General features: G+C 38.5%; 1 protein-coding gene across 1 annotated transcript; it reads right to left on the reverse strand.

Moving 5' to 3' along the window:
- Positions 1–5,464: 5,464 nt before the first annotated feature.
- LOC122718399 (heterogeneous nuclear ribonucleoprotein L) lies at positions 5,465–27,318 on the reverse strand. The gene is made up of 6 exons (XM_043943408.1): positions 27,073–27,318; positions 16,654–16,746; positions 14,465–14,763; positions 13,556–13,779; positions 12,505–12,764; positions 5,465–12,204 (listed from the first exon to the last, which is right to left on the reverse strand). Exons 1-6 carry the CDS (start codon positions 27,290–27,292, stop codon positions 12,065–12,067), a joined length of 1,236 nt encoding a protein of 411 aa, XP_043799343.1. The 5' UTR covers positions 27,293–27,318; the 3' UTR covers positions 5,465–12,064.
- Positions 27,319–27,468: the final 150 nt, after the last annotated feature.

Genomic DNA, 27,468 nt, shown 5'->3' on the forward strand with positions numbered 1-27,468 from the left:
GCGTCCCACATACCTCTAGGACCGTGGTGTGAGGGGGTCGATCTCAGTGGATTGCTTTCGCGAGATGTCGCAGACAAAGAAATGAATGGATAATGAGTCAAACTGTCGGTGATTTTTTTATACACATACACATACATAATAATCGTATATAAACAATGGATGTGCGTGGATTCGTGGTGGTTGTGCTGTTGTGTTCAGTGTGTGACGGTCTAAATGGTATTGATCGATTCTTTTACATTTCGTTTGCTTTTAATCTTTTCCTGTTTTGTTCCTGTTTTCTTCGTTTTTTTTTTTTCCTCTTTCGTTCGAATGAGTTTCTTTTAATTTTATATATATATATATATACATATATATATATATATATATATATATTATATTCGTTTTGGCGAGTGTGATACTCGTTCGCACGAGTTTTGCTACTTCTCTCTTGATAAAAAGGCGGAATGACGTTAAAAATCGCGTTCGTCCATCCCGCCAGTGTCGTTCACGTGTCACGAATATTTCTCATCCGTTTACCGTTCTCACCTCAGAGAGGAAAAATCGTCCGCCCGTTTCTCGAGGGTCTCGAGTTTCACGTGATGCGCGCTACTACTGCTTAACGAACGTCTTACAAAGTGGTCCATCCTGGAGGAGGTGTAGCTTTATGTCGCGTGAAAAAAATGGGCACAAAAGTCGTCGAAAAGTGCCACTAGAAACGAGCTGTCCCACTCTCGCGTCTATCACCCCATTTCCCTTTCCCTTAAATACTTAAACTCGATTTACATTCATTACTTCCCGTGTTACGGGCTCTTCTTCTTCTTTTTTTTTTTTTTTTTTTTTGCTCTCGTGACTTCTTTTTCTATACGAAATAGGAACAACCGTTGTTCTAGCGGACTTTGAGCTCTCGAATGTAACGTGTGATCTCGATGATGCGCGAGCGGAGACTACTAGACGGGGGAGGGTTGCACGAAACGTGGATGCGTTACCTCGTGTTCTAATTAGGCTGCTATTATAGCTTTGAAAAGCGAACGATGCACGATGTACGTGTTTTTTATTGTTTGGTTTTTTTTTTTTTTACACGATAGTTTTATTTTTCTTTCTCTGTAACTTTTATTGTATACATGGTATATATTTTCGTTTGCTTCCCCGTTTTTATTTATTTATTTTACTTTTTTTTCTTATTATATTTCTATTATCGTAATTCTTCTCGTTTGTTTATTCATATATGAATGAGAGGAGACGCGGCTTGCACACACGATTACGGAAAATTCGAATGTCGAAAAGGGTAACAATTCCAGAACTATGGGATTTCAATTATTTATATTTCATAATCAGTTTTTCTATATATATTTTCATCTTTTTTTTTTGTTCATATAGAATCTGTAGATATACATTCTTGGCAAATCCGAAAAAACTGATTCCAAAATAGGAACAGATCATTGTGCGAACTATGTATACAGGGTGCAAGTTTTGTTTTTTTGAAATCTTCTTTCTCTTTCCGTTTGTATGTTTTGTTGTTGTTTGTTTCTTTTTTTTTTGTTTCACCTGTTTAATTGGTTTTCTTGTTTAATGTTTTTGTGGTTTATTGTTTATTGTTGTCGTCGCGAAAAAACACACGTGCGTGTATAAAATATTCAAACGATTTTTTGCTCGAAACTATGTATATATCTATATACACAATGCTGTTTCCTTTGCATATGTGTGTGTGTATGTATGAGAAAGTGTTCATCTTTCTTTCGTTTTCTTTTTATTTTGTTTGTTGTTTTCGTTTAATGCTTGTTCATTTTTATTTATTCGTATTTTTTTTTTGTTTTTTTGTTTTTTTTTTTTTTTTTTTGGTTCAATCAGTATCTTTCTTTACTTTTTTTTCCCATTATTATTTTTAATTTTTCATCTGAACGGTGGTACATTTGATAGGGTGCACAGGGCTGCTAGGCACAGATAATTGACTCGCAAATAACTCTTCAAACAACATTAGAGCGTACGACATACAAGTATTAATATACACATTACATCATTAATTATTATTATTATTTTTTTTTTTTATGCTTTTGTTTTCGTTTAAAGAGTAATCATATATTGGAGTGTGTCTGTGTCTCCTGTCTCTTGGCCATTGTGTCAATGTGTCACCTCTCCGTTCGATATGGACACGATATATGTGTGTGTGTATTCATGTTGTGCTTGTGTGTTTGTATACGTATTAAAATGTCTACGATCGCCACTACTGTGTGTGTGTGTGTGTGTCGTATCTGAAATTTTTATTTTTTTATGTCCCGAATGAACGTGCGCTGCGACATCACAGACTAATTATGGATAGGCCAATGCTCATTTCCAATTAATCAGGCATACTTTCGAAAGAAACAAGATCGTTCTCAACGATTTAGTAGATCACGATTTTATTCGAGACACATCTCGTTTCGAGATTTGATTTAATTAAAAAAAAAAATCATTTCGATCCACGCTATATCATTTATCAACAGAATCTTCGATTAACAAACTCACGAGTTATAATTAAATTAAAAAAAAAAAAAAAAAAAAAAAGAAGAAAAACAAAGTAATACTCGATATTCAATTTCAAAGATATCATTAGAAACTAAGAAAGTTTCAAACCTTGGAAAAAGTAATTAAAAGGTGGAAACTTGAAAAACTTAATTCTTCGAGTTTTATACATAATCGAAATCGTGAAGGTAAACTCGACGCCATCTCTTATCCCTCCGTATCGATCCCGAAATCGCAATCGATCCACGATGTTTGCGTGTACACAGATAAACCTCGTAAGCGAGGATTAGCATTCACCGATCCATCTTGGGCTATCTTGACGCAGTACTTGTTGTCTCGGTGTTGGTCTCGGTGTACATAATGGCGTGCGATGGTGTGTGTGATGATGTGTCGGTGTGTAACGATGTCGAGTATTTTCGAGTGTGTGATGTTGCTGATGCGTGTACAATCAATTGTATAATAATGTATACAGTCAACAAATTCTTATTACATCTAGTTTGTCTTTTGACGCAGCGATGGGAAGACAGAGCATAGAGACCCTTCTTGGCTCAGATGTACAATAACGAGGTGGATTATTATATATATATATATTTTTTTTTTCTTTTTCTTTTCTTTTTTTTTTTATTACTCTGGGAACGAGAAATAAGAAGGAACGATGAAAGAGGGGAGGGGGGGGGACGAAGGGAGGAGAGGGAAGGGAATGATTTTTCTTTCCTCCGTTTCTTATTTTCTTATTTTTTAAAGGGAGGAGGGAAGGGAGGAAAGGAACATACGACGAGGGGACAAATCGGTATAGCCTAATATTTTCTCAAGGTGTATGTATATATATATATATATATAAACGCTATGACGCCGAAATAGAGACAAAAAAGGGAAAGAAACTTGATCATTGAAAGGATACGTTAGGACTAATTCTTAGAAACATTGATATGACGCATGGTAGTGCTTTTGGGATACGTAAGATTCTGATATGTGGGGCAGGTATATGTTACTTGGTAATACTTAGAGGGGAAAGGAGGGATTGCTAAAAAGGTTACTGCGCTTTGGTTTATTTTGTTTGGCCCAGAGCATTTTTTTTTTCCCTCGATATTCTAGCGAGAAAAAACGCGTGATTGTTTGATGCTTTTATGATACTCGAAGCTGGTTCCATCGAATCGTGGGAGAAGGAAAGAAACTTCTTAGTAAGTAGCGATGTTTCAAACGTTGCTCAAACGAACAACGAGTACTCGCTTGAATATGAAATAAAAAATAGTTCAGGGAGGGAGGAAAAGTAGTATTATATTCATGTTCTTTTTTCTTAATTTATGGAATTATTTTCAGGCTTCGAGTAGCCGTGGCATCAACGCATCAACGGTTAATTGCACAAAAATATAATTACTTGAAATAATTGTCGCGAGATCGGAACGACCATTTCGAGATTAATTCGAGATATCGATACAGGTACTCATATGTTCCATTTTTTTTTCTTCTTTCTTTTTGTCTTTTTTTTTTTTTTTTTAGCCGTAAATGCGAATAAGTGTTGCTCCTTTTGTTTTATCCTCGATTCAGATAACGAGGGAATATTTGAAAAAGGATAAGGGAGGTCGAAATCGATCTCGCGACACTCGGATATCGCAACGAACGAGAGCAACGAGCCTTCTTTTAAGGGACAAAAGAAATCAAAGCGCACTCGGCAGTAATACCTTTTTTTTCGCAATACTATTAATCAATAACAATATTAACGATATGTACCTACTCTCCGATCTACCTAACATTACCTAACTACAAACATTAAACCTAACGCTTTTAAACGCAATAATCGATCATCATAACATTACTTAATTCGTTCCAATTTTTATAAAATTGGAACTATAAATAATAATTAATAATTAATTAATTAATAATTAATAATAATAATAATAATAATAATCATCATCATCATCATCATTTATCATCATCACCATCATTAATCATCATTATCATCATTATCATCATCATCGTCATCGTCGTCGCGATAATACTAATCAATCATAATTACACAATCAATCGTCGATATATAATTGAAATTCTTATGCGAATTGCAAATATATACATACAGATGGGATATGTATTTTTGTGTTTTTAAGATTCAAACGAACGTGTCTACCCTTTCTTTCTATCCGTCTTTAATTATTTTCTCGCTCACTCTCTCTCTCTCTTTCTCTCTCTCGTTCTCTCTCTCTTTCTCTCTCTCTCGTCCTCTCTCTCTCTATCTCTCGTTCTATTTTGATATTTAATTATCGATACGAATGAAATTTTTCTCATTCTCACCCTCCCTTTCTCTCTCTCTCTCTCTCTCTCTTTCTCTCTACAACCTCGTAAGTTTTATATATTTTTTCCCCCGTTTTTTTTCTCTTCTTTCTTTTTTTCTTCAACCTTCCAAATGTACGATTTGTTTTTTTTCTTATCGTCAGTGTGTGTGTATATGTGTATGTGTGTGTATGTTTACACAGTGCTATTTAGACGCTATATGGAATACTGTGTCGTTAAAGACTCTCTACACGCTACAATTACAATTTGATTTTTTTGTACATACAGAAGAATCTCTCTCTGTTCCAACGGGAATATATTCAACGTCGGAGGACGAGCACACACATATACGCACGCACGCATCCGCACACATATATATATATATATATGTATATATATATTTATTCATTTTTTTATTTATATATTTATTTATAATATACACACACGATCAAAGTTCCGAACGATTCGACGTGCATAATCTTCTCTGCACTCTTTTTTTTCTACACTTTCGTCATTCACGTTTCGAAAAAAAGAAAGAAAAGCGAGACGATATCATTAGAATGCGCGATGCTACGTGTTTTTTCTTCTTTTTCATTTTTGTCGCACAACGAGCGTCCACACACAGAGCAAAGTCGTTAAGAAGCTATTTACAAGATTTGAAAAGGCCGAAAAAAAAATATAAATAGATCTTGAACGTTCATTTCCTTTTTCTTTTTTCTTTTTTTTTTCACAGCGCGTTATTTCCCCTTTATTCGTCGTACGGAACTCGATCGTGGCGCGTCATCATTGTCGAGCCTCCAGAAAAGAAAAGTAAGCGAAGAAGAAGAAGAAGAAGAAGAAAAACGAAGAGATCGAAAATCCTCCGTGACGGAAGCTCGTCGTCCTCCGATGGAACAGCGCGATATCGTTTTAGACTTTATCCGTTCTGCCTTTAAATTTAACCCTTCCACCGTCGAATCGATCTAGACGCAATGTCTTCGTGGAGACAAGCAGATAAGCTCTACCGCTTTAGAAACCGTCGTTGTTTGCCTCTGACACGCCTTCGAACGAGAGAGCAGCAATCGCGCGACATTAGTATCATCAAGAGGATTACATGTGTCCGTTTTTCAAAACACGCACGCTTGACAAGAGACGCTATCGCACACTGGTCTCGTTTTATATCGGAATTTTATTATGGAGGAGGATCGTCGTCTTATATAGAACTTGGTGCACACGCATGTTCGTGTATACGCACGAGATACAATTTAGAAGGCATTTCGTTCTAATCGATGAAGAATATTACAATGCACGACGGTGGGAAGAGCTAAATGTAAAGTAGTAGTGACAATAGTAGTAATAGTAATAACAGTAGTAGTAATAATAATAGTAGTAATAGTAGTAGTTAATAGCGAAGTGAACACCTCTGTTCGTCGCGAGATGAAGAAAGGAACAGAAATGGAGAGAGAAAAAAAAAAAAAAAAAAGAAGAAAAAGAAAAAAAATACAGGACATCGCGAGGGGATATTACTCTGAAAGATTGTTGCTTGTTTTTTTGTCCAGTGTTGCACGTAGAAGTACACAGCACAGGGGGAGGGAAAAAAACGTGTGGTTTCTTTTTTCTCCTTTTTCTTTTTCATTTTTTTTTTTTTTCGTTTTTTTTTATCCTTTTTTACCAAGTATTCGTTGTTAAACGTGTATACTAGCGTAAGTAAAATTTACTTTACCATACACGCTGATCACGATGTACAGGTAAAGTATCAGAAAATAAGCGACAGTCTGGCATGCGTGCTTGACCTCTCAAATACAATTTTTTTTTTTTTTTTTTTTATAAATGAGAACGCGTTTTATATTTTTATTTGTTATTTTCTTTCTTTTTTTCCTTTTTTTTTTTTTTTTTTTTTTTTTTGATTCTTAAATTGAATCTTTTCCTTGTTTCTTTTCGCACTTGCATAATGTGTATCTATCTAGAGTACATCGCACCGGAGAGGAATTCTCAGGAGCGTATCGTTCAACGAGAATACAATTCTCCAAGCAAATTAAACGATATACATATAAACGTAATTCCTTAAAAACAAGAATGTATCTGGTCGATTATCAATTTCATTCCTTCCATGTGTAATGTATAGATCACGCGTATTTCAAAGAAATGAAAAAATATTTCTTTCTTGCGATCATCATACATTTCACATACATGATTTAAATTTAAAATAAAACAGAAAAAATATAAAGAGAGAGAGGGGGAGGAGGAAAGAGATAAAATAGTAAAATTTCTTTGCATATCCTAATAAATTTTTGTTCTTAAAGAATTACCATCAAATTTGTATGAAAATTGAATTTGATCTTGATCTTAGATCGTGTTAAAAATTTTTTTTATTTATTTATTAGTATATTTAGGGAACGATATTCTCCTGATTTAAATATACCATACTCCGTAGATCACATTTAATATGTATATATATATATATATAGATGTGTGTGTCGTGTGTATAATATATATATACATATATCTACAAAATATTATGATATGATTACAAGTTCTAATTGCTTAAATCTACTCCTTTTTTCTTTTTTTTTTTCTTCTTTACCTTACGCGTTAGGTCCTGCTCACTATTTTGAAATGAAAATTCCGAAATATATTTCATTATTGGATAAAATCGCGATATAACTGTTTATTCTACCGTAAAACCTATTCTTTTGTAATCTTATATGTATATATAATTACACAATAATGGTAATTAATAATAATAGTAGTAGTAATAATAATAATATATTATCAATAGTAATAATAATAGTAACCATCTTATTATAATTCATAATAAAAAAATACAAGAATGTGATGTAGAAACAATTTTACAGTCCTCCCAATGGTTGGACGTTTAAAAAAGAAAAAGAAAAAAAAAACAAGAAAAAATAAAGAACGAAAAAAAGTATAATATCGATAAGTCGTGGAAACAGAACACAATATCGTGAATAGGAATTGAAAAATAATAAACGAACGATCCATTATCGTCAACGCAACGATCATCGAGCACAAGTAGTTTTAATTATAGTGCATCTATGTTTTGTTTTAATTGTCCTTTGTTTTCTTAAATTTTTCCCTTAATTCGTTAATTAGTACCTTTTTTTCTCATCGATATACACATATCCTACGATTGATAAGTTATAATTTTTCTCCCATTCTGAGAAACTCTTGTCAAATAGCAACGCACAACGTGATATATACGTGGTTATTTCTTATTTTTCATCCGATTTTTTATTCGCTATCATTCTCACTCATATTTTTTTTTTTTTTTTTTTTTCTTTAATCCTTACGTTATACTCTTCTCTATTTATCTCAGCAATCAACAAGGATCCTCGCTTTTGCGTACTGAGCCCCTTAGAACGATGTACAACTTATTCTCTAGTTGTATTGTAACAAATATTGCCTCGAATATAAACACTTTTTTTGTCACCTTAATTCCCTTATATAAGTTTATAATTCTCGTTATTATTTTTTTTCTTTTTTTTTTTTGTTTGCGTAAGTTAGGTCTCTCTCTCACGATCAATGGACAAAAATGGCGGATTATTTTATTTCTCGCTCTCTCTATTTCTCTCGCTCTCTCTCTCTCTCTCTCTCTCTCTCTCTCTCACGCATCCTTTGAAAAAGGGGTAACCAACAAGATACTTAGCCCCCCCCTTCTTTTTTTCTTTACTTGTTTGTATTTTGTTTTGTTTTTCTTATTATCTTACGTTACGTATGGCCGAGTCAAGTCTCTATTAATTTTTTTTTTCTTTTTACATTTATTTAGAGTAATCATTTTGGTTCGCTTCAAAAACACAACTTATTAACCTTTATACTTTTATTATTATTATTATTATTTTTTACTTTACCTTACGCTTTTTTTCGCATTTTTTTTTTTATTCACTTTTTTTTTGTAATCTTATTTCTTAAATCGGAGATCTAAAACCTTTCTTATAAAAATGTCCCCCGGCCCGACAAAATATTGCCGTGGGACCACTAATATATTGTGTGTCGTCGACTTCATTGTCTTCATATAAAATTCAATTCACAGTCCGCGATCTGATCAATAGTGTACGAGCGCTTTCAAGAGAATATAACCCTTCGATCGCATGTGCTTCTTTCTCTCTTTCCTCCTCTCTATTTTTCCTCTTCTCTTTCTCTCTCTCTCTTTCTCTTCATCTCTCTTTCTCTCTCTCTTCCTTTCTCATTTCTCCTATCCGTTTTTTTCTCAATGCACGCGTATACATCGAATCGTCGTCGCAACCTGAACGCTACAGCTCGTAGGGGAATTTTTCATCTGTATTTGCTTTTTTTCTCTGTATTCCTCCTCCATTCCCCCATTCCGTATCTTACATTTCATCGAGAAGAAGCAAGGTTGCGATCAACGATTTTTTTCTTTTATCTTTTCGATCGAGACACCAACAATCGAGACAATCATTATATCTGCATCAATTTCTTTCTTCCATTTTTACTCCCTCTCATCTTTCCATCCTCCTTCGCTCAATCGTTTCTCTTCTCCAAAATCGAGACTCGCGAGAAGTTTCCTCGTGCGACGCGAAAAAGAAGCGACTCTATTCGAGACGGTTTATACGGTTTTTTTTTTTTTGTTTTTTTTTCTCTTAACGTTTTCCTGTCGAAACAGTTTCCGGCGAAAAAACCGGATGTCGCGGGACCGAGGTATCCGATATTCAACGTGCAAAAACAAATGCATCTTCTCAAACTTGATTACCTACAAAAAATCTTCCTCTCTTTCTTTCATTCTTTCATTCACTCATTCACTCTTTCTCTCACTCTCCCCCTCTCTTTCTCTCTTGCGAGCACAATTCCAAGCGTTGTAAATAAAATCTGAACAATGTGAAAACATAAATAGATATTCGTATTCGAAGCGCATGTATGGCTATCAATATATAATATATATACACGTATAGAGTATATAAAACAACGACAGACAGAGCTATCAGAATCGAAGAACAATGAGACTTTTGCTTTCTTCTCTCTTTCCCATTTATTGTTAATATTATTGTTTTCCATATTTTCTCCTTCTCTCTCTCTCTCTCTCTCTCTCTCTCTCTCTCTCTCTCTCTCTCTCTCTCTTTCGTTTCTTGCTCCATAGCAAAAAGATTCTCGCGAGTCGGATGTATTTTATTATATATTTGTTTCTTTCTATTTTCTTCGTCGTGACGGAGTAAGTTTATCTTGTTTTTCATAATATATAAGCGGACATACTCGCGTGCACGATTGATCCAGATCCCCTGAACACTCTCAGATAATTGTATCCAATGTTGTATCTTCTATAATGGTCGATGAGGAACCTCCGATTTATTTTGGATCCCATGAGAAATGGTCAACGAGGAACGCGGTGGTGCACTCGGCTTCGAGATCGTGGAGGTGTCTTTTTCGTTTGCTTTTTCCTTTTCATTGTTTTTCCCTTCCTCTCTCTCTTCTCTCTCTCTCTCTCTCTCTCTCTCTGTTTCTCTCTTTCTTATTCCCCGGTTTAAAAATATGCACGTAAAAGAGACGTGGTAGCTCGTACGCGTGCCACGGAAACGAACAATGGTGGAAAACACGTGATGGTTTGCCTCTGTGCGATACGTGATAACGTTATATACGCGCTGGGTCAACGTAGAAGCAACTGTTCTGTGTTCTGATCTGTCAGCTTCGCGAGGAATCGTCAATTTTCCGATTTTATTTATTTTTATTTTTATATATATATATATATTTTTCTTTTACCTCTAAACATTTTTTCAAATATTTCGACAACGAGTGAAGTCGTTATACAACGACAATTGCTCGACAGTTGCTCGAGAAAAAGTATTGGTCTCGCTTCCCCAGCCCCTTGATATGTAATCTATGCCCACCATGGTCAACCTCCCATTAGACACTAGGTTTCTCCCGAAATATCTCTCTCTCTCACTCTCTCTCCCTCTCCCTCTCTCTCTCTCAAGACAATTCTTCACCAACGATCCTCGCGTCTAACAGAAGGAAACAAGCTTCCACGAAGGTTACGAATCCTCGCATTCCTTGTAATTCCTCGAGCAAAAGAAGAACGGTTCCCCTTGCTCCGTTCTTTTTCTTCGTCAACGAATTCTAACGATACGCTCGAGGTTTCGTTCCGTTGTTAATACTGACACACTACTGACGTAACGGGATCTCCGCAGTACGGACTAAGCACGTATACCCGGACCTCGCCAAAAGCAACGCAAGGAGGAAAGAAGAAACGAAAGTGGAAACGGGGGGCGGGGGATAAGATCGGTGAAACGAACGGTGAAGATAAAAAAGAAAGAAGAAAAAAGAAAAAAAGAAAAAAAGGAAAGAAAGAAAGGAAGAAGAAAAAAAGGAAGAACGAACGAAAAAAAAAAAAAAGAAGCGAAGAACGAAAAGAGTATACAGAAGAGGAGAAAGAAGAGTGCGTAGTACGTAGGGTGATCGAGAGAGGGCAAAAAGCAAAGGAGGAGATAAAAAGAAAAATAAGTGGAACACACAGACATCGATGCCCCTCGATGTCTCGCCTTTTATATAGACTCTTTCATTTCGATCCAGCCATGCGGACGATCCTCGATGACCTTCGTGTAGCTCGCTCGTGCCACGTTCCACCCTGTCGACGACGATGAGATCCCGCCGACGCCGCGATCACATTTTCCAGCGAGAGAACCACTCGAGCCAGATTTTTTTTTTTTTTTTTTTTTTATTCTTTTTATTCGGTTTACTTCTCGACTCTCGATCGAGGCCGAGTTCCGGCCCGCTGACCCTCGAACGGAACCGATTCTTCTTCCAGCGACCAGCGTCTGATCATTGCCAGATTTGGTCACCACGCGGCGAGGAGGAGTTAGCAACGGTAGTTAATAATAAAAGATATTCAGTATGCAGCGGTAGAATATGAATATTCGAGGACAAGCGCGTGGCGTATACGCACATACATACACACACATACACACATACACACATACACACACATATATACATATATGCACACATATGTGTATACATACATGTATATGTATATACGTATATATATATATATATATTTTTTTTTTCTTTTTCTTTTTCCGTCTTTTGCTGCCTCGTCCGGCGAATAGGCCCGCTGCTCTTCTCATCAGTACGGCCAGAACGTAGGCAACGGAGGCGGTGGTGGCGGTGGCACGGTAGGATAGAGAGTTGGAGTGGCGATCAGAACGCAGGTGGGCGGCAGGGGAGGCGGCACGGGCGGCGGTAAGACCGGGGAGAGTGTAATCGCTGCGGCTGGGTGCAGGGCCGTGCCCGTCGGGGCACACAACGGGTGCAGGGCGAGAGAGGGACGCTGGCGCTGACGCTGACGCTGCTGGCCCTGGACCTCGCCGTTCTATTCCGAGTCCTGCTGCATTTTGACGTGGCCATTACCGGCGGAATTGCTCGACGTGCTGCCGCTGCTGGGCGGGAAACTCGTTGGTATGGTGCGGGACGACGAGAAGCACAGTTTCATGATGTATGGGAATTTGCCATCTGGAAAAGAAGAGGGAGGACGGGGGATATAATCAGCTCGTTCGCCTTCTCGTTTCGTCGTTTGAGTTGATCGAGCAATGATTCGATATCAATTGTGTTCGTTTGACGAAACGAATCGAGTAGAATTTGTTTATTATATAAACAAATGTGTCGAGAGAAGTTTATCGGTTAAAAAATTCGAGGATCTAGTTAGATGTGGATATCAATAACTCGCTTAATAGTGCGAGAAGATTAGTTTGGAAACGGAGGAAATTAAATTAATTATTTTATACGAGGAGATTTGTCGAGAGAAATACTCACTGCTGTTTTCCAATGCTGTGTGATTGCATTCCATGATGGCAGCTACCGCGATTCCGACGCTGCTGAACTCGATGAGGCCGGACGATGATCGTTCCGATTTAAGGGGGAACAGTTTCACTGTCGTTGGCGCCTCGATACCGCGTTCCACGAATACACGATGCACGGTCTCCTCGGTTAAATCCGGGGGCGTGTTGAAAAAGTGGACTATCTTTGAGGGTGGTTGTATTCTATTTTTATTGGCCATCGCTGGATTTAGGAACCTGGAAACCGATAATAATACCCTTCGATTAAACCAACAGCATTTATCGCGAATTTCAATAAATCTTCCATCCGATTATTTAATCAGTGCGCAACGAATTAAAATGCAAACCACACGACACGTATTACGCACGGGAAAACAAGTATACTGCTATGTGTAGCGTGGCGAGAAACACGAAAACACGATGAATTTGAATTTCCGTCGAATCGATTTACGTGTTTCGATTGCAAAATTTCAACACCTCGAATTCATCTCTTCTTGATTAATTCCTTCGCAATAAGTACGTATAATCAATGGAGAGAAAGAGAGAAAAATGGTCGCAAAACAAGATCGTTCTAAAAATCTCCGGCCGCGATTAAATTCTCATCAAATAAATATTAAACCCGGCCGAGAAGTGGAGCTCGAAATCTCCGGAAGTAGGAGCGTCGTTAATTGCGCTCCGTTGTTCCGTTTCCACAAGAAACGTGTTCGTCAATGCGAAACGTTTCGTCCAATTCTCCAGATACCATAAAATCTCTCTCTCTCTCGTTAACGTTCATTCAGCGTTTCGAGAGATTTCGCTATCTCGAATTGATTTCAGATCATCCTTCGGGGGATGATCAATTCAAGAGAATCAGAAGACGAACACGACTTTGTTCAACGATCGAATCGAAATTTAGAAGAATTGTATAATTGAAAATATATAATGAACGAGAAGCACGTTGAGCTAAGAAGGATAGCAAGCGGATGAAAATGGAATCGATGGAGGAGAGAATTTTAAGATAGATTGGTATACATAGATGGATCTCATACCTGTTATTCTTGCTTCCTGTGAAATCTTTGAAGCTCGCTGTCTTGTCGGGCAGAATGTAGGGATTGGTGACGTCCGAGAGGAAAGCCTGCTTCGAGAAACCGAGCTGCAACCTTCCGTCTGTACCGATCGTCACGTTGTTCAGATTCTGTAGGCAACGCTCCACGGCTATGCTGTCGCCCATCTGGATCATTGCGCAGCCCTCTTTCGTCTTCAAAAACTTCACCTGTTGTAGAATCATCGATACATTTTTGTTCATCGAATCTTGTTTAAAATCGTTGGAGGGTCAAACAATCAAAGGAGAGGGTAATTCTTTCTTTTTATCTTTGCCAAAAAATTTTTGCATTAACGTGATTTTTCACGACGACAAGATTCGAAATTCGAATCTAAAACTTCTTCCACTACTTGCAACGAGAAACTGAATAGTTTATATCATCGATTCGTGTCATCGTTTCTTTATCCTCCAAGTTCATCAAATTTTCATAGTTTTCTTTGTGCTACTAGTCAAAATGTAGTTAAAGTTGATTAGCGATAACGAGATTCAAATTCAAATTTAATTTATTCAGATATCCCTGTTACCAAATTCAGAATAATCATAGTATCAGAATAATCAATTTCCCCTTTCTTCTTCGTTCAAAGTTTAATCAAACTTTCATACTACTTTCTTTGCACTTTCGAATCAAGATATTACAATCAACATTCAATCCAGCTAATCCTCTAAGCGACGACGCGAGATTCGAATTCGAGTTCTAATTCCAAATACCCAAATACATCTTTTCACCCAAGAGACAAGAAATTCCACGGACGATCGCTTGGCAAATACAATACAATACTCGAGACCACCAAAAACAACCCCGTAACAAATTTCACCCGGTCTTTATCCAAGCGATGAACAGTAAAAGCCGACGTACCTTCGTTACATTTCCATACAGGCAGAACAAGTTGAACAGTTTGTCCGTGTTGACTTTATCCGGTTGGAGCCCGTAGACCATCATCACGGACCCCTGCGTGCTCGAAGGTGGCGTTTGCCCCAAGGTGGGCACGTAACCAGGTCGAGGTGGCGTAGGATGTAATGGTTCTCGACCGCTGAAATCGCTCTTAATACCATAACGCTCCACGTACGGCTCCGCATACGTCGCTGGTCCATTGAAATTCTCCTCGTAACGATCGTGACCGGCACCAGGTGGGAAAGTTACCTGTGGCGTGGATCCTGCGAACAAAAGCAATCGAGATGTGTGGAGGCGTGTGCGAGGCGAGTCGATGTGTCCTTTGTCTAACTCTCTCTCTCTCTCTCTCTCTCTCTCTCTCTCTCTCTCTCTCTCTCTCTCTCTCGATGATTTCATCCTCGCGCAATATCGAGCGTGTGATCTAGCAGCGCGTTCCATGTTCCAATGGTTAATACGCTAATTATGGAAATCGAGCGACTGTTGCGTCCCTATTAATCACGAGAGGCGAGAGGAAATATTAATTATTCCCGCTGAATGGTCGTTTAACGCGTCGAACGAACGAGGGGAATATGGGTTTTTAAACGCTTCGAATCGTTTAGATACGCGAATTTTTATCTTTTTTATTTTTTTTGGCTACTATATTCGGTATAATCGGTGGTGTATCTGGATAACCTTTTGTTGGAAGGTGCGTTATATTTTTGATTTGTTAATTATTCGAAAAAGGTAATAGTTTTATATTGGATAAAAATAATAGGTAGGATTGTAAGAGATCTGTAAGAGAAAGATTTTCGTGTTATGAGAAGAAAGCAAGAACGCAAAGAGAGTTGGGATTGTAATAAATTTTTCTTTGGTTACAACAGAAGATATATAATATTTTATTTCATTTTATTTTAAAGCAACAAAAATTTTTTCCCTTAAAGACAGAATGATAGGTAAAATTATGATCTAATCACTGACTTGAGAATCGCTCTCAAAGTTCCACTTTGACATTGTTCTTTGAACGTTGTTGATCCAGTTTTCTTCGGTCGGTCGAACTTTCTTCAACTTCAGAATTTTATCTGTTCTTTATTTAACGTCCCTTCCTCCTGGTGTTATTTCCTCGAGAAGAATTCTTTCTCACTTCTATACTCTTTCTCCAAATTTTTTTTCTTTATCACGTTATATGGATAAATTTTATTAATACAAGATGTTCCTATAATTAATATTAAAATATGCTTTACAATTTGTTACAATTCCATTCGATTCAAAAATATGATTCTATTAATCATTGAACACGAGTATTTCTCGTTATCGAAGCTTCTCGGATCCCATTCTTCAAACGGACACCGCGATTCCTGAGATTGGGTTACGTCCACGATTATATAGTTTTCGATAGCTCGACATAACTCGGCTACAATTACATCATCGATTTTCTGTCAAAATTCCTCCGGCCTGTTATATCTTCCATATCACGAGTCCACCGTATAATAATAATTTTCCGTAGGAAACCGTAACGGAAATCTGCCTCTCCGCCATCCTCAACTATAAATCGTGCAATTTACGCCCACACGTGATAATTTTCACGCCGTACTTCGAAAACGATCAACGAAACGCGGGCATCCAAAAATTTTGCCCGGTATCGTTTGTCACTTCTATTTATCGCATCGTTCTTTCAGTTTCGAAAAAGCACAAACAAAGCGAGAAAAATAGAAAAAAAAAAAAAAAAAAATGAAAATAAAAAATATGCAATTCAACTTCGCGCGAACGATAAAACTTTCAACCGGTAAATCCGAAAATGTATTTCGGCAAAAAATATCCTGTTACGACACATTTTTCTGGCCTAATAATTCCGGTAACGAACTATTCACTACTCACGATTTTGCCCCTCCCCTCCCCTCCTCCCTCCCCGGCAAAATGAGAATTAGAGTTCGAAAACTTCTATCCAGAGATCACTACTATACAATTAAGCGGATTCAGCGGATTTCGCGCGTACCGGATGGAAAAGTATCGAATGCAAGGGAGCTCGACCTCGTTCGATGGCCCATCCGTTTTCTCAATTAGTTCGCTTAATTTGACTATCAAAGAGAGAAACGAGGGGAGATGGGAGGAGAGGAGCGGGGGGGGGGGAGGGGAGGGTTGGTCGGGCGTGAGCTTGGGATGAGGTACACACTTACCGTATGGCTGTGGCGCGGCGCCGTATCTGGGTTCCGCCAAAAGGGGAGCCGGCCTTCCATTTCCTGTCGCGTCGTTTTTGTGCGCGCTCGATCCTGTAAAAAAGAAAAAAGAAAAAAACCATCTCAATTATACTATCCATCGTTTATCCTGAACGATCGAGGCAAGCAAAACTTTTTCTTCTTCGGAATCGATCGACCGATATCGACCGAGGGATCTTCTTCTCCTCCTCCTTCTCCCGTTTTGTGTTTCTTTTCCTTTCCCTTCCCCCTCTCCCTTCCTCTCTCTCTCTCTCTCTCTCTCTCTCTCTCTCTGTCTCTTCCTCGCTTTCCATTTATAGAAATAGCACATGGAACGAACAGGGCATCGGCGTTATTTTATTCCGGCGTGTACGGTCGAGGCGCAATTTGTTTCACCGAACGGAATTGCGCGACATTCAATCTACGAATTGAATCGGTTTTCCTCTCGATTGGCGGCGCGCAACGCCGTAGAACGAATCCTGAATAAGTTAGCAAAGCTAACGGACGTGGCCCGGATTAATCAATTCCCCGGCGATTCTCCCCCTCTCGGGGGAATGTCAGATCGTCAGAAATTCGAGGAAACAAGCCGATCAGTGCAACACACACTTGTGCTGTGTTGTGTGAAATCTGCCGGTGTCAACCTCAGTTTCCTTAGAAGGGGGAGAGAGAGGGAGGAAACTCGTTGCGACCGATCTCGGATTGGATAGTCAAAGATATAGCAGGAGATCCCGGGGAGAACACGCGAGATTTTGACAGTTTGGGGGCAGTTTACTGATTAGCACGGCTTAGTTATGGGGAGAAGCACGGTCTCTCGGGGGAGGGATTAGGGGGAGGGATAGGAACACGGCCGCAAAGGGTTCGAACGAAACTCTGATTCTTGATGGGTTAGGATCCAACGTAGGATCGAAAAATTCCAACTAACTCTGGCCTGGTCCTCGAGGATTTAAAGGGAGTTGTTCGTGGTCTCCGTGGACGAAGTTGCAGCGTTTGGTTGGAAAGTTTGAGGGAGGGGTTTGAATTTCCTTTACCACGAGGGTTGTTTAATTCTTGCTACTATACTGGTGACGTAAATTAAAATAATAAATAGGAAATTTTAATTATATATTTAAAAGTAAGACGTTGGTATATAAATAGCTCAAGTAAATATCATCATGAAGCTGAATCGATCAACTTTGCTTTTCGAAAAATCTTTAATTTAACACGAAAATATCACCTCGATGGACTTTTTTTTTATTTCAGCGCGAAAATATTGCTTCGATCGACTTAATCAATTTAGCTTCCCCGCACTGTTTCAAAAAGCGTTCTTTCGAAGAGAGAGAGAGAGAGAGAGAGAGAGAAAGAGAGAAAGAGAAAAATCGTTTAATAATAAATCAAAAGCGTCCTACTCATACGTCCTCTCCTATATTTCCTCAAATATATTCCCTTCGCGTTTCCCGAATCACAATCGCGCAACAAAACAACGCGATAAAATAAACGACAACTTCGCGATATAATACGCGATATAAACATTAACGTTCCAATTTCGCGGGCAAAATTACGAATTAATAATATTCATAAAATTCTATTCCGATGAAACGATTCTTTTTATCCATCCTCCCGATCGAAAACGGTTTGAAAACGGTTCCCGCTTCCGGCCACACTTCATTTTACCATACAATTGCGCGCACAGACACAGACGCAAGGGCCCGTCACTTGTTTTCCTTCGTTGTTGTCTGTCGCCTCGAGATATAATCTCACCGCCTCTTCGCCGAAACCAAGCGTATACAATTGGTCTATATTAAACCGCATTACGTATACAGTTTGGGTTATATACGTGGGTGTCGCGCGTGCACATGTACACACACACACACACACAGGCACGCTGCATCGAGGGATGCACTCTTCTCCCCCTCCCTCCGTGCAACCTGTATATTGATTTCGAATATTCGATATCGCGTGCCGACACACCAATGTGCACACGAGCCCGTCGAGGACGATGCATCTTCATCCGCGATGGATAGACCCATACGCGGAACGATTCCGTCGCGGTTGTTTTCGTTCATTCGCATGTAGGAGAAGGGAGGGAGGGGATTTCCGGTCGTTAAACCACCGCCACCTCGATGATTTCCTTGGACGATTTTTCCTCAGCCAAGCGAGTTCGATATAACGTATTGTAATAAATGTATCGATCGCCACGTCGTCGATACGTTTGTGGCGGGTGTTGAAATTAATTGGAGTCCAGGTGATGAAATCGCGAGCAAAGTTTTACTTAAACAGAGACGAGAATCGACACGTTTTGTCGTTTCGAATATCGAAACGATACACGCTCGTTGAAAATTTCTCGAAGAGAAGTGATTTTAAAATAATTTTTCTCTCATAATTTATTAACGAAGTTGAAGTATTTTTAGTGAATTTTTGGTTTATAAACAAATTCTTTTTTTCGAAGGAGAGAGAGAGAGAGAGAAAAAAAATCGAATATTTGTGAATTTTGGAAGGAAATCTTGTCGCAGAATTAAATATAATTTTGATTTTTCTCCTGTAAAAAATATATTGGGGCGGAAATATAGGCTCTAAGATCAAAAGTGATTCGAAGAAATATTGTTTCGTTCTATAGTTTTGCAAGATAGCGGTGATGCACCATCAGTAGTAGAACTTAAAAAATTTCTTGAAATAAAAGATACTTTTCTTGAACAATGTCTCGGAAATGAGACAAGTAGAGAGTAAGTACAAAAGAAGATTCATATCAAAACACTCGACCGACTGTCTTGACTCGTCGCGTCGCTCTCTTATTACAGATATGTAGTAAGCAGACGTCTGGAAAACGAACCATTGTATGATGGCGATAAACGCGAATGTAATGTTTTAAACATTAGAAATTACAAACGGAGCTTTGACGTTTATACTTTTCTCGCGAATTTCATCATTGAATTATATTTTTCTTTATTAACACAAAGAAAGGAAATACGACCTCTGACCAGATAATTTTAATCTAAATTTTAAGACCTTAAACGTCTTATATAACATGTATTAATTAAATTACAATTTCAGCAATACATAGCATTATTATAATTACCACGTATTTGCATAGAATATTTATATGTCGTTAGATTATATGTCGTAGATTAAATTCAAGGAATCATCGAGTATCTTCTCGACCGCCGGCCAAGGATTTAATTCAACCATTTAACGCGAATCAAAACCGTTGCAAACTCGGGGAAACACGGTCGCACGGTCGATAAATTCGCGGCGTATAAATTCCGTTCTCGATAACATCCGTTGGGATAAAGCGGCGATACATAACGGATCGAGGAATTACATAACCGAACGATTCGATTATCAAACTCGTGAAAACAAACACTTACCTGCCGAGCAAATAATCGGAGCAATGACGTGAGCCTCGAGCTATTCGAGAGGCGGCCGCTCCTCCTTCCTTTCCCAACAACAGGAAACGGGGTAAAAGAGAGTGATAAGGAAATTTTGGAGGAGGGTCAACGATCGCGAGTTCAAAATCAACCGGATGATCGATGATCCCGATGAATCGACGCTCGTCGATCATGATTCCGCGAATACTTATTCGGTTGGACCAATATTGGAGGAGGGGGCGAAGATCTGGGATGGAGATTCCTCTCTTCCTTCGCTCATTCGAACTATATCGCAGGAAAAATCGGTTCCCTCCTCCCCCGATTTAAGCATGCTATTATCCGCTGGCCAGAGAATCTCCTACGTTACGGATTCCGTGTCGTGATGGCCGTATCGATCTGTTCTCCCCCACACGAAAGTTTCGGCTGCAATCTTCCGCGAAAAGACACGGATAACTTTTGCCAGTCTGTTGTGAAAGTTGCCGCGCTTATTCTCGTATAATATATATATATATATATAAAATCGACGCTTAACGGTTTCGTTAAAAAAAAAAAAAGAAAAGAAAAGAAAAAAGATCAGCCTGTTTCGGATAATTTACGAGTTTCGAGAGTTAAGTTCATTAGGGGATGTGGAGGGGATGTGGTGGGTTAATTCGGTTTGCATGTTGGTTAACTGGATGGAAGATTGAAAGTAGGGTGAAGTTATATACGATGAAGTTCGTGTGATCTGACGGTTTGATGGATGATTTTACGAAGATCGAGAGTGTCGCACAAAGTTTCCAAAACGATCGTTGATTACGTGAATAATAGATAGGAGATAGGAGTTGTGGTACAGTTCAGATGGAATATGATAGCGTTAAATTCTTCGAATATCCATCGAATAACTTTCGAAAGGATGGGAATGTAATTTTTTTCTTCTTCTTCTTCTTCTTCTTCTTTTTTTTTTCTCTCCCCGTCGAAGAATCCGATATTACTTTTTTCATTAAAGCGAATTCTCTTCATCGGCGTGTCGTCGATGGAAGAAGGAGGTGGGGCGGAGCGGGAGGGAAGGGTGTAAAAATTTCGGGACGGCGAAATCTGCGTCTGAGAGGGCGGGGATATTTTTAATAACGAGAGAAACATCGAAGCAAAATTTAGGCTAGCTGCCGGGAATGGATACATCCGGGTCATATAGAAGCTTTTACAAGTCTATGAAACTCGATATTGGCACTTGTAGGTCTCGCGGAGGACCTTGGAGATTGCGATTTTGGATATCCGTGTCCGACGGACAAACGTTCCTCTATTGCGCCTCGATCGACCACCTCTTTCCGACTTTCAATTGGGAACACGAGCTATTCGTGTTGCGCTAGATTTTCAAACGTGCACTCATATCTTTTTTCGCGTTTTTCCAGCGATACGTAACGAAGAACGGGACTGTTAACGGGACGGTAATAACCCGCGTAATAAAGAATTGTGCGCGCGTCATTGCGTAGGCGTCATTGTGTTATTCTTATGTGTAATGAAACGCGCGTTAAATATGTTATTTAGCGGATTAATGCGATTGTACAAATTTAACCGGTAACTATTATTAAATCTGTATTAATCTAGCTGCGAATTGTCAATTTTCGTCGATCTATTCTAATGAGTTGACGACAGAGGAGCGTTAGGACGGAAGGAGGACGTTGTCGTGGAAGATGGCATCCATCAGCGTAAACGTCAACACGTTCCGCGACGTGATTCGACCATCCACCATGAGACTAACGATCCATTACCCTTCATAAGGCTTGTAACTTTATAAATTGCCCTACGCAAGCCTCTTCGAGGACTATTATAATCAGATATTGGAACCGATGGATAGATTGATGAAATTCTGCCAGAATAACGAGCGCATTACTTCGAAAAAGAGCTTAACGTTGGAAACGAGGGAAACGTTGGACCAAAAAAGAAAAAAAAAAAAAACAAAAAAACATGAATTGCTCTTTTTAACCGATTAAAACGAGATTGCATGGTAAATTGACTTTAACGATTCTAGCTTTTAGAGAACAATTTTCTTCGTTGAATATAAAACTTCGATTAATATTGGATGAGAATAAAAAAAAAAAAAAAAAAAAAACTATAAAGAATTAAGAATTTAAAAATGAAATTTTTTTTTTTAAAAGATTAAATGTATCTAAAAAAAAAGTTGAAGAGTCACAAAGAAAACCCTTGAAAAAAAATTTAATTCACATCCAGGAATTGTAATTTACATTCATATAACATGAAAATATGATAGCAGACAAGTTTTATATGAAACGAGAAAGAAAGGAAAAAAAAAAAAACTCATTCTCAAGTGCATCTGACCGATTCTCTCGAAAAAACTCGTACAAACTCGAAACACGAGTGCTTTTTTTTTAACGCTCGAGGGTAGTTTTTAAAGTTACAGTTCGTGACCCCGAAACTCGCTAGGTTCCAAAATTTTCAATCATCGAAGGGGACAAAAACGCGACTCGTACTTGGAAGTGGACAGCCGCGCGTAATGAAAACGTTTCCCCCTTTTTTTCCTTCTTTTCTTTTTTCTTTTTTTCTTTTTTTTTTTGCACCGAAACGACAATTACAAACGATCCAGTTGCGTGCAACGAGGGGCCGCGTCGTGTCACGACACAAACGTCGTGTCGTTATCCCTTTGTTTCTTTTCGAGGCTGCACCACGAGTGCAATCTCTCTTCAAACGCGTTTCCATCGGGCCAACAACGACTATTCGCCCCGTGTATCGACCTACAATGCTGACTGGCAACGCGCACCCCATAAAATTACCTCGGTCGAGGAGAACACCGACCACATGGATGGCTGTTAGCCCATCGCCAAAACCGTGAACGCAAGCTATAAACGGATTGGATGATCGTGAGTGATCGAGCGTATGCGGTTCCTGATTGCGTGCACGATGGTTTTGGTTAGTTATTCCTGGTCGATATCTGCGAGGATAATATAGAGGGAGAGAGAGAGAGAGAGAGAGAGAGAGAAAGTGTTGAATCTTCGTTTTTTAATCCTCAGTTCGATATTTCTGACGTGACTTTTTATGTAAACGTCAAACATTATAATAACAATCTTTGATAGAAGATATTGAAGAATATTTGAAATTTTATCAGAAAATTTTATCAGAATGAGTATGCTCAATTTCAAATGAGAATAATTTTGTTCGAAAATTCTTCATTCATTCGTCGAATATCCATCTCTGAAATTTTTTTAAATATTATATTTCATTATTCCTAGAAAAAGAATTGCAAAATGAGTGATTTGGTTTTACGATATTTTGTTGATAAATTGTTAAGAGCGAAATGCTAATATCCATTATCTATTTGCTCGAGAGAAATTATTAGTTAAGGGAAACCTGGATTGCCTTAGCAATCTCGAGCTTGGAATTCGATTATTAGAGAGTTATGATGAATATCAGAAGTTGATTAATGTTGACATCTTAAGGATTAAGACAATGACAATAAATTTCACGGTTGGATTAATCGCATCATCGGGGCTAAAACACCTTGCGCAAGATTAATAATGTTACTGAAATATACTTGTTTCTGTTATTATGGCCGCTGTTTCGTTAGATGTACGAGAATGTTTCATTTAGTCGCGAAAATTATCCCATATCTCCCGTTGTCCTCCGTTCCATTATGTCAATTTATTTACCACGAAGAAAATATAATAGTTACGCGGTATATTTTCACCGTGAAAACTAGATTACGCGACTCTATAAAATTATTAATATTTCATTTTGCTTCAAAACTATTATATTTGCATACGTATATACGAGAACGACTCGTATATGTGATTAATTGCAATGGCTCAGAGATATTCACATTATTGTTATTATTTTTTTTTCAAAGTGAGTTACATTTTAGGGAAAATGGAATTTTTAAAATTCATACTTACATATGCACGATTTACCACTTCTCACTATATATGGAATTTTTATTTTTTTAAAAACGCCTTTCACTTATTCGCGAGATAATTGAATAAAAACCTTTAATAACATTCGAGAAACCAAATTGTTCATTTGATAAAGGAAGAAAAAAAATGCGTTAATAAATCGACACCGATTTTCTTTCTTTTGCATACTCTATTTCAACGATCGTCGAGACAAATTCCAAAACCGATGATTATCGATTCCTCCTCCGCCCTCAAAAAGCCTTCCAAGAGAGGAAAAAATCATGACGAGCCGAGAATGAAAATTAAGCTCGAAAGAAATTTAAATCTCAAACCTCTAGGCCACCATCTTCTTTCCCTCTTGAAAAAACACGGGGGACGTCCCACGCTCGAATACAAGCGCGACAAAAGTTGCGATTACGCGAGTTCGCGGGGGATGAGTTATCGTCTCCACCAGTCCTCCAGAGTTTGCGATGGGCGAAAATTAGGGTCGCTTCTTGACACATCTTGGCCGCATCTTGAAATTTGATGCATTCGTAATCACTGTGTTGGCCAGCCAACAACTTATCCAACATACGTTGAATCTAACGTTTTTTAACCGGTATTCGCACCGTTCGGAAGAATCCCCGCGACGACCGTGATAATCGTAAAGTAACGCCGGCTCGTCACCGGTTTTTCGAGGTGGTTGTGCATAAGTTTTCCGTTGCCGGGTAAAGAGAAAGGGGGAGCAACAGGTTCAAACGAAGGGGAACAGAATTTCTGGTTCTAGAGTGATGTTTCAGAGGGAATGTTTAATTTCGACGGCATTCAAAGGAACGTAAGAGCATCTTAGTAGCAAGATAAAATGTTCGCGTGGGTTTTTCTCGATGGTTAAACGTTTAAGAGTTCTTTTTTTTTTTTTTTTCTTTTCTTTTTTTATTATTGGAAAACAAGTTTATGGACGACACGTGTACGTTAATTTTAAATCTTCTCTGTATGTTGTTACTTCTATTTTATTTTACATTTTATAACGTATATAATGCCACGTTACATGCATAAGCATTACTTAATATTGGAACAGAAAATGTGCTTGTTTCCCATCGGATCTCTCCGTTATTAATTCTTTTTTTTTCCCGAAATTTTCAGATGGCGAAGTATTACAGCAGTTAGTGATTTGACACACAGACGTATATTGGAATTATAACGAGGAAGATAAGAGTAAGATAAATTGGAGATTTTCGACGTTGATGATTCTTTAACAAGAGTGCGATACGATAAATTTGAACGAAATAAAAATAAAAAAATCGCAGAGGCTCGTTCGAGAAAATGACGAGGATAACTTTATCTCTACTATCAAGTGCAAAAAAAACGTATCCACTATCGCAACTGTGTCGTCGTAAAAAAAGGAAAAAAAAAAAAAAAAAAGGGCAAGAAATTCATTTCCAATAATTATCCTGAGAATCGAAATCAGTTCGAGAAAGGGCTTATAAATGCGATGCGAAATATCAGTATGGACGCGTTCGAGGAAAGGTGAAAGGTCGAGCGATGAAACTTCGTTTTATCGCGGCTCTGATGAATCGCACGCCTCCAATAATTAAACGTGTACGAGCAACGAATTCACTTTACGCAATAAAATTTCGAGGAGAGGAAAAAAAGGGGGGAGGGGAAGAAAAAAAAATACGCTTTTAATGATTGTCAGTGATATTTATAGAATCTGGAAACGATTCCCTGGTGAATCGTTTATCGTTTCGAATGACGGCGAGCAATTAGAAATGCAATACGCTTCGTTTCGAATAATCCTTTATACAATGTGACCAATCGTGACGTAGCCACGTTAATTAATAACCACGTATATACGAACGCGTTCATACGTGTATCGTGTACAGTACCACTACATTCATTTCTCAATCCGTCCGTTCTCTCTTTGTGTCTGTTATCCAAGCATTTCTACTTATAGTCTTCGCGCTTTGACTGATTATTGGACGTTCACCGGCATTCCAATCACGTTAGCATCACTGCACAACGATATTCCTCTCCGTTATATAATATTCTCCATTTTTCTCGATCAAAATTAAATAAACAAGGAAATTTTGTTATATTCGAAAACAAAAAAAAAAAAAAAAGAAAAAGAAAGACATCGGAATTAATATCATCGTCGATGACGACAAGAGAGTGCACAAGAGAGAGAAAAAAGATAGCAATTCCCCAGGGACTTTTTTAAAAAAAAAGCTCGAACAGGATCGAACTTTCTTAATCCCGAGTTTTTAATCGTGCTTCGGCCATCGCTCTTGCAAACAAACTGATCGATCACCCTGCTTTCGAGAGTAAAAAAAAAAAAACCGGTGATCAATTCCGACGATGCTTATCGAACACGATATAGGGGGTGTATATTCAACACAGAGGGAGAAGGACTTTTCTCTTCCTTCATCCCCGATTTTCACTGCCGGTTATTATCGATCGCGAAAAATCGTTGTCCAGACTCGAAACGTCACGTTCGACACGTGAGCCACGCGTTCCACGATTCCGTAACTTTTCCCATTTTCCCCTTTCACCATTGCTTCCCCACCCACCCGTGCGCCATTGTTCGCTTGTCGTTGACTCCATTGAATCGGCGAAAAAGAGTGGGTAGAATTTCTCGCGTGGTTAATTTTTTCGAATCGGTTTGAAAAAAGAAAAGAAAAGAAAAGAAAAGAAAGGAAAGGAAAAAAAGAAATATCGAATCTTCGAACTCTATTGAATCGCGATAAATTCGAATTCGGGCGAACTCTTCCGTTTAATCCTTGTGCGGTGGCGAGTCGACCACGATTTTTCTTCTCCACGATCAACTTAAAAAACCCCGATAAATCCCGAACTGCTTTCCCGTGTTTGCGGTATTCGCGAATCGGTATTCCCTGGTGGTCAGCCACTCTCGGATTAGAGAGCAAATCGACTCCACCTTTCATCGAAGCGCGAACAAGCTTCGCTCGGGTGAAAACGAAGGAAAGGATTTTCAAACTGGTATTTATATCCAGGAAATTTAAATCTCCCGGACAGAGGATGGATGGTGGACAGTTAGAATTTGGAAAGAGAAGAGAGAAATATATATATATGTATATATAGAGAGAGAGAGAAAGAGAGAGAGAAAGGTACAAGAGAAAGAAAAAAAAAAACTGTCCTGGTAAACTGGTTTTATGAACAGACACTTGTTTTATGAACTGACTTACCGTGATCAACCCCGCGTGTGTTCTCTCGATCACCCCGATCCGTCCGACTCCGAACTCTAGATAGAACGGACGATTTGATGTCCGCGTTCTCACAGAGACCGATGACTATCACTCTCACTCTTCGCAGACAGTAGTAGGGGGAGAGGGTGTAAGAGCCGTAGACCTGCCTAAGCCCCACATTCTCACCGGGCCCTGACTCGGTTCCACGTGAATCCATCATCACCGTCAAGTGAACAACGAGTAGGCTGCATCTGCACACAGACAAACATTCCAACATAACAACCCCCATGTTCTCATGTGTTTCCACAATTCCATTCGGATTCTCCTTCCGCTCGATTGTCGCACGATTATTATTTGGTATATATATATATTTTTTTTATTTATTATATATATATT

This window comes from Apis laboriosa, unplaced genomic scaffold (genome assembly GCF_014066325.1).
Source record: "Apis laboriosa isolate Shangri-la unplaced genomic scaffold, ASM1406632v1 scaffold63_cov154, whole genome shotgun sequence".
NCBI lineage: Eukaryota > Metazoa > Arthropoda > Insecta > Hymenoptera > Apidae > Apis > Apis laboriosa.